The 8,389-nt window shown below is 62.9% G+C and overlaps 1 protein-coding gene across 5 annotated transcripts in view; it reads left to right on the forward strand.

The window, feature by feature from the left end:
* CDH23 (cadherin related 23) overlaps positions 1-8,389 on the forward strand; it is a 322,391-nt gene that overhangs the window by 254,639 nt on the left and 59,363 nt on the right. For all 5 annotated transcript variants that reach the window (XM_062214575.1, XM_062214574.1, XM_062214573.1 and 2 more), the window contains 4 exons: positions 444-593; positions 1,338-1,466; positions 2,277-2,405; positions 2,980-3,207. In XM_062214575.1, the coding sequence (XP_062070559.1) occupies positions 444-593; positions 1,338-1,466; positions 2,277-2,405; positions 2,980-3,207 (636 nt within the window). The remainder of the gene's footprint in view (positions 1-443; positions 594-1,337; positions 1,467-2,276; positions 2,406-2,979; positions 3,208-8,389) is intronic.

Here is an 8,389-nt window from a genome sequence, read left to right on the forward strand (position 1 = left end):
GCTTAGGAATGACCACAGCCAAGAAGGAAGAACCTCTCGGCAGCAGGAACCACATGTGCAAAGGCCCTGTGGTGTGAGGAGGCACGGTTAGCCTTAGCAAGCCTTGCCCAGAGCAGGGGCATGCGTCGGGGATCAGATCCCAGGGGCCTTGGTGTTTTCGCTCTGAGGAACAGCGGGGGCACTGGTTTCACCTGCTGTGCCCTGACACCTGCACCTCCTTCCTCTCTAGCCCCGGCCAGGCTGTCCCTGTCCCCACTGCTCTGAGCACCTCCCCTCCACCATACACCTTGCCGCTTGCTGTGAGTGTGCCCAGGGACCCCCAGGCCATGAGGGCAATGGGGCTTATGCTGACTCTGATGCCCTGGCGGGCTCTGGAGCTGCAGCCGGCCTCAGGCCCGGCAAGGAGGCGGAGCCGACATAGGCTGTGCCGCGCTCGCCCCCAGGTCTACATCACGGTGCTGGACGAGAACGACAACAGCCCGCACTTCGACGTCACCTCCGACTCGGCGGTCAGCGTGCCCGAGGACTGTGCCGTGGGCCAGCGGGTGGCCACTGTCAAGGCCCAGGACCCCGATGCCGGCAGCAATGGGCAGGTAGGCGCCCGGGGACACGGCAGGGACCTGCCTGTGTGTGGGGACCGTCAGGGCTGCTCCCCCTGGAGGAGGCCGTCTGAACTGTCCCAGTCCCCGCTCAGGACCCCCAGGAGGGAGACCAGGCCCAGCCGCCCCGTGGAGCTGTGCTGCCAGGGCCATGCCTGGAGCACGGGCACTGGATCCCCGGGGCAGGCCGCAGCCCCGCCCCGCAGCGAGGAGGCAGCAGAGGGCCTAGGTTTTCCAGCAATGCCCCAGGTCCACAGTCCGCGCAGCACCTGGTTCCTTGTGGGCCAGCCCTGCCCCCACAGCCCAGGTGCTCCTGAGGACACACCCTCCCCTTCCACAGCAGGAGGTAGTCCCTCCCTCTAGACCTGGATACACTGGGAGGGGGTTGTCAGCGCTCACACCACTTTCATCCCCTCCGGGAACTGGGGGCACAGTGGGAGGGGTTTTGGTCACTCGTGTTCGTCCTCACCCCTGGAAACTTCTCGGCAGGGATGTAGTAAGGGCCAGTAGAATCCCCTGGGAAGACAGCCCCGTGGCAGCCTCCCCCTCCCCCGCCCTGTGCCCTGGCCCCCAGGCCCAGGCACCTGCCATGGTCAGTACCCCTCTGAGATCTCGCCGTCCGCTTTGCTGTGCAGGGCGCTCGCTGAACCCAGGGCCCAGCGGGGAGCAGGTGGCCACCAGCCCCACCCCTCGGCCTGACCTGCCCGCCGCTGCTCCTCCTCCCTCCCCCCCCCACAGGTGGTCTTCTCCCTGGCCTCCGGCAACATCGCCGGGGCCTTTGAGATCGTCACCACCAACGACTCCATCGGCGAAGTGTTTGTGGCCAGGCCCCTGGACAGAGAAGAGCTGGACCACTACATCCTCAAGGTGGGGACAGCCCCTTGTTCGCCCTGGGCCACTCATGCCTGGCTGGCCACCTCCCTGCTGCCACTGGTGCCGTGGGCTGGCCACACCTCGTGGGGACAGCTAGAGGAGGGTGACAGGGAAGGGGTCTCTGGTACCTGGCCCTGCTGGGAGAGCCTTTGTCCCCCACAAACCCTCTGTGATCTTGAGCCAGTCATTCACTCTGCCTGGCCCTCGGTTTCCCTACCTGTGCAGTGGGCCAAGAAAAAAAGAAGACCCAACCTGGCCTGCCCCTTCGGAGGGAGCTGCCAGGGCAGGCATGAGGAGCGGCGACTGCGTCTCAGTGCCGGCCGCGTTTGCAGGGGCTCTCTGGGCACCAGGAAGCACTCCGGCAGCCCAGGTGCCATCCAGGCTGCACAGAGACTCCCAAGACCAGGCCCGGCCTCTGCTTAGGATCCCAGCCGGCTGCTGGAAAGCTGGTCCAGGGCTCTTGCCTTATCTGCCAGGCACCCGCTGTGAGTGCGCAGGGCAGGCAGGAGCCCTGGACCAGGTTGCAGGCCCGGGGTCGGGGTCAGGGGTAGGGTCAGGAGGTGAAGGCTCAGGCACGCCCGAGTCCCGTGCTAAATGAGGATCGCAGGTCAGATGCGGATGGGCCGGGATTATCTGCAGCCTGGGCGGAAGCTGAAAACTCCTAGAAGATTCCACAGCCCCCCAGAGCAGGGATGGGTCTGCAAGTCTGTCTGCCCACCCCTCCCGCCAAGGGGATCCTGTGGGCTGCACGTTCCTGGTCCCATCCCCGGCTCCAGTCTTGCTGTCCCCTCCCATTCCTCGCAGGTTGTGGCTTCCGACCGGGGCAGCCCCCCGCGGAAGAAGGAGCACCTCCTGCAGGTGACCGTCCTGGATGTCAACGACAACCCTCCCGTGGTCGAGAGCCCCTCGGGCTACAACGTCAGCGTGAACGAGGTGAGGGCACATCCGGCGTGGACGGTGGCGTGAGCCAACCCCATGCACCTGCTGACACCTCCACCAGGCTCGCCAGCCTCTCATGCCCCTGGGGCAGGACTGTGACTCCCCCCTACTTGTGCCCAAACGCCCAGCCTGCGTCCTGGAAGTCCACAGCTGTTCTGTGGTAGGGGAGAGAGGAGAGAAGGAAGCGCTCTCACCTGGCAGCAGACTGCGGCTTTCCCTGGAGGAGCCGCTGTGTGAGGTTGAGGCACCCTGGGAGAGGGAGTGCCCCAGCGTCACTGGGCAGCGTGCCAGGGCAGATGCTCACGGGAGCAGGACAGCCCGGGGAAGAGCCCAGCTCTGCTGATGGGCTGTGTGCACCTGTACTCCTTCCTTCCCTGCGCCTCAGTTTTCCCCTCTGTAAACAGGGTTGCCACCAGGGCCCAGCCCGTTTTGGATGCCAACAAAACTCCCCACCCTCACCCTTGTGGTCCTTGCTGTCGCTCAGAGCCGAGATGTCAGGAGGTGCAGGTGCAGTCCTTGGCCTCCAAAGCCCTGAATCCCCGTCAAGCCCTACCTGCTCTCCTCACAGAACGTGGGCGGGGGTACCGCTGTGGTCCAGGTGAAAGCCAGCGACCGTGACATCGGGATCAACAGTGTCCTGTCCTACTACATCACCGAGGGCAACGAGGACATGACCTTCCGCATGGACCGCATCAGCGGTGAAATCGTCACACGGCCTGCCCCGCCGGACCGCGAGCGCCAGAGCTTCTACCACCTGGTGGTCACCGTGGAAGACGAGGGCACCCCCACCCTGTCGGTGAGTGACGGGCGGCCACGGAGGGGACAGGGTGTGTGGAAGCAGTGGGTCCTGGACAACACGGCCATCGCGCCTTGAGATGACTGACCTGCAAGTACTTCTGCAGAGGCCATGGAGTGCATGGCCGGGCTACTGGTCCCCCAGGTCTCCAGCGACCCTGAACCTCTGTTTGGTCCTGCTGGCTATCACAGAGCAGCTCTGTGGGATAATACAGGTTGTGCCTCTACATCAGGGCCTGGCCCAGGGAGCAGGTGGAAGCTGGACTCAGCCCCAGTGCACCCGCCATGCAGTCATTGTGGGGCAGCAGTCACCCCTGTGTGGGTGCCCCAGTCAGGTCCCCAAGGCACGCTGGGGAGACACAATTGCAGCGTGTCGGGGCTGGAGGGGGCTGATGTCTGAGGTCTGGTCTGATGCTAGAATGAACAGGGCCGCTGCCCGCGGCCAGGGTTTGAGGTTTGCAAGGCTGAACAAGGTGTGGGTTTGAAGGGCTGGATGGTGACGGTCTAGGAGGTGACAGGCCGCCACAGGAGTTGTTTATAAGTTGAAAGTGAGGAATTTGGAGCCGGGAGCACTGTGGACTCGGGGCATGGCTATGGGCAAGTCAGAACCTGTCAGAACACCAGTTTTTTCATCTGCCACTCGGGTGTTGTCCGGGAAGCCCTTGGTAAACCAAAGGAGGGAGGGGATTGTATCTGCCGTCTATTGCCAGGTATGCTGCAGTATAAACCAGGCACAACACAGACATAAAACGGCAGCTGTTTATTTAGCTCTGATTCTGCAGGCTGGTGATTTAGACCGGGCTTAGCTGGGCGGTTCTTCTGCTCTCCACGCAGTGCTCTGATTCACGGGTGGGCAGTGGCAGGTCAGCCGGGCGGCCCCAGGCTTGTTCTCATGGCACTGGGAAGGCTGCAGGGGAGAGAGCAGAAGCATGCGGGGCCTCACGGGCACCAAGTTTGGCATTGGCACAAGGACTGTTCATGAAAATCTCTTGACCAAAGCGGGACCAGCCCGGATTTGATACAGGGACATAAACACCACTGGAATAAGGGGCAAAGTATTGCAGAGTGAGGCCCCAGGAGGGGTCAGGAGCAGGGACAGCCTTGCAATCCATCCCCGCCAGGGCTTTGATGCAAGTGAGGCCTCAGCCTGCTGCTCCTTGCAGATGAGCCCCTCCCTTTGGCAATGATGCGTGGGAGGGGAGTTCCTGGGGAGGGGGGCGGGGCAGTACTCCCAGGGGCCCAAGAAGTGGGCTAATGAGAGGAGCATTCACAGGACAGCTGTAACTGCCCAGGGGCGGGGGCAAGGGAAGCAAGGGTGTCATGGAAGTGCCGTCGGGGGACCCAGTATTGACAGAACTCTGCCCAACCATGCCTACCCTCAGAGTGACTCTTCTTGGTCATCCCTCCAATGGCATTGAAAGATATGTTTGGCTCCAAGTAAAGGAAAACTTAACTATGGAGTCACAAATCAGGATGCATTCTTTCACCTAACAGGAATGCTGGAGAGAATTACAGATGGTGATGCCGGGCTCAGTGATGTCAGGGCTCATGTTTCTTAGCCTTTTGCTCATGGTTGCAAGATAGCTGCTATGGCTCCAGCCATCAAGTCAACTTTGATCATTTGCTAGCCACTTATCCTCCTTTATCAGGAAGATGAAAGCTTTCCCAGAACCACCCTCCAGAATTTTGCTGGGTCTCTGGGCAGACATGGACACAAGGGCACCTTAGCTCCAGGGAAGTTAGAAAAAAGTGAGGCAGGTTGTCACAACTGGCTTATTGCTTGGGGGATGAGGGAACTACATCCGTTACTGCCCACAAGCAGAATCGGGACTCTATAAGGAAGAGGTAGAGGACAGGCTTTGAGTGTGCACCTGTCCGCATTGGCCACACCACCCTTCCCCATCTGGTCCTGGGCCAGGCAGCACATCCCTCCTCCCTCCACATGCACGGCCCTGGAGTTCACGGGGCGGCAGCCAGCGGGAACCCTCGCCTTCTAACACACAGGTGTGGAGGCAGCAGTGGGCCTCCCTTTGGTCCCTAGAAGCCTGCGCAGATCAGGCCCCGTGCTGTCCTCCGAGTCCCACCTGCAGCTCGGGCCCAGCCTGGGGGACAGGGGTGTGTGTAGGGGTGTTTTCTCCATTGGACACCACCTCTGTGCAAGCTGGGAGGCAGAGCCCAGCGTCTGATGGGAGAGGGAGCAGAGACACTGCCCCATGACAGCTGCTGGGAGCCAGGAACCGGGGAGGGTGTCCCGGAGAAAGAATCCTTTGCACCCTTGTCTTAAAGGATGAAGCTCTCTACACAGGGGCCTGGGCTCAGTGGCCAGCAGCTTCCCAGAAGCCCAGAAGGTCCAAGCACCGCCCCGTGCCGCAGCTCCACTGTCCTCCCTGAGCCCCTCCCCCAGGTTCTGAGAGCCGGACATTCCAGCAAGCAGCCTGGGCCGCCTCCGCCCAGCCGCTGGCCCTGTGGCTCAGCACAGCTGTGGTGGGAGGCCAGGCTTGGGGGAGGGGTCTCAGTGGCTGTCAGGAGGAAGGGCCCAGCCCTGGGCGGAAGGGTGGAAGGAGGTCAAGAGCGGAGCCCCCAGCAGGCGGGCGGGACGGCCTGACCCAGGCCTCCCTGCAGGCAGCAGGTGATAAAAGCCCACATGATAAGCCCTGGCTGGCAGACTGGTGGGGACCAGGCAAGAGAACAAGTAAAATCTCCCAGCCCCTGACATGTGGTGCCCACATACCCAGCAGGACCCACCTGATAGTCCCTGATCGGGGACGCTGCTCTTGGTACACGCCTCGTGTCTGTAGTGCACAGGGCTCTCTGCTCTGAGGCCTGCCTCCCCCACCGGCGCAGGCTCAGGAAACCCTGCCCGCCTCCTTCCCAGTGCTGCACACACATCGGCCAGCATGGATGAAGCTGGACTTTCTCCTGGCCTTGCTTCTGGAAGGGTGTGCTGCAGCTGCCCAGATGTTGCTCGGGCCACCAGCTCAGTTCCTGCAAGAGGCCTCCAGGCCCTGCTATGAACTGAGGGCTCTCCCCTCCCCGACCCCCGCTGCAGGCCAAGGGCAGCGCATGGGGCCTCCATGTGGGCAACTGGGTCTTCTGGGCCCATAAGAAGGGCCAGGCAGGGCCCAGGCAGGAACATGGCCCATGTGGAGTGAGGTGGATCCGTGGACTTGTGGGCATATCTCATCCCCCTAGGCCCTGATATGTGCTGCAGTTAAGTCCAAGGTGAAGGCCATGCCTGGGCTGTACCGCCATTCAGTTCAGTGACGAGGGGCCAAGAGGGGCATGGGCAGGGCAGCAGGAGACCCAGGCGTTGGATCCCAGTCCCACAGGTCACTTGTTTTGACAAAAGGCAAAGCCTTCAGAACCTCGGTTTCCAGATGCATTAAGCAGGGACAGTGAGGCCTGGTGGGGCTGGGGACCCAAACAAGGAGTAGCTCACACGCACGTGTTTCAGGAGCACAGGGCATGTTAACAGAGCAGCACAGACACAGCACACACACTCGTGCTGCCACTTCCCTCTCCTGGGCAGACATCGCCAGCCAATCTCGGCAGTCTCAGTCAGCCATTACCCATAGTTCAGAATCCCTCTCAACACCTAGTCCAGGAAGCAATACCAACTGACCGGAACTGCAAACCAGAAACATCTATGCATCCTGCCCCCGACCCCCCGGCCTGGCCATGACTGCTGCTGAGGCCCTGTCTGGCCAGGCACAGCCGCTGGCAACCAGAGCTGGGGGCAGGTGGGAGGCGGCCCCGGCCACGGCATGTGCTCCAGGGGACCAGCCGCGGCCTGGCTCAGCCTCTCGCCCAGGGGCGCTCTCCCCGGCAGCAGCTCGGCAGCCAGCTCAAAGGGCCCTGCCCATCCAGAACTCTGCACAGTCAGGGAGACGCAGCGTCCCTGAGGGAGGAGAACTGATTGCAAAGCAGGGAGAGGCCGGGTGGCCAGCACCCTGGTGGTTCCTCTTTTGCCCATTGCAGTTCCCAGAAAAAAATCTTAGCATGCTCCCCGCCCCCCACCCCAGCACAACCGGGCAGCCCTGTGGTGCTCCTACAGGGACAGCCAGCATGGCCTCTTCCAGGAGTCAGGGTTGGAGGGGAGGACCCCTCAGCAGCCCCTTGGCCCCACTGCATTGTTCCCCGAAAGGCCAGGCAGTAGCCCCCTGCCCAGGCCCAAGGCTGCCACAGGTAGTGGGGAGCTCTGGCAGGCCCAGCGGTGCCCAAACACCCTCCCCCAGGCAGGGCCAGCCTGACCAGCAGGTGCTGCGCAGCCGCTCTGCCTCTCCCTAGGAGGTGTTCGCTGACGCCACTACAGGATGTAGGTACGAATGCCCCTCCCTGGTGCTGTCCTCCCAGTGAACTCCTTCCTGAAGGCACAGACGCCCCTGCCGGGGCCTCCGTCATGCCAGCTTCCAGTCCTGCCCCACGTATTCTGTCCCAGGCACCTGGCCTGCAGCACCCCGCCCCTGCCCCTGTGCAGGCAGAGTCATGGTCATGGATGAAGAGGGAGCCTGGAGCTCAGAGTAGGTGTCTCTGAAAACAGGAAACCGCGAAGCCGAGATGCGCTCACTCGGGAGGGTCCAGGGGAGAGGAGAGTGCGAGGTGTGCGGGAGGAAGCCATGGCGGAAGTTGGGGCCTGCGCCCCGGCGGGGCCCGCTCTGGGCTCTGGCAGCTCCGTTCTTAGAAGTCACCTGGCCCCTGAGCCCCCGAGCTCTGCAGCTGAGGCCTCCCCAGCAGGCAGCGCTGTTTGTGCTGAGCCAGCGGAAGGGAGTTGGGTTTGTGGGTTGGAGCAGGTGTCACCCCCTCGACTCCTGTGCTGTGAGGACAGGACCCTCTCTGCAGGGCAGCTGGCACTGAGTGTCCCAGAACTGCAGAAGGGGCCCCAGGAGCACATAGTTCGGTGCTGCGGCTTCTCAAGGTGGCAGGCCACGTGCTCACTCTCTCCTCAAGGCCCCGGGCCCCCAGCTCAGCACCAGACACAGTGGGAAGCCCGCAGTGACCGTGCCCTTGGCCCTGCCAAGGGGGCCTGGATGCAGGGCCGCATGTCCAGGTGGCTCCCGCTGCAGCACACACTCACTGCTCCCCTGTCCTGCCCCTGCCCCCCAGGCAATGGGCGGGGCTTCTCCCTGCCTGCTGGGCCTCTGGGGCTACCCCAAGCCCTGGCTCTCAGCACCCGGGCCCAGCTC

Source organism: Lepus europaeus, chromosome 17 (assembly GCF_033115175.1).
Source record: "Lepus europaeus isolate LE1 chromosome 17, mLepTim1.pri, whole genome shotgun sequence".
In the NCBI taxonomy this organism is placed as follows: Eukaryota; Metazoa; Chordata; class Mammalia; order Lagomorpha; family Leporidae; genus Lepus; species Lepus europaeus.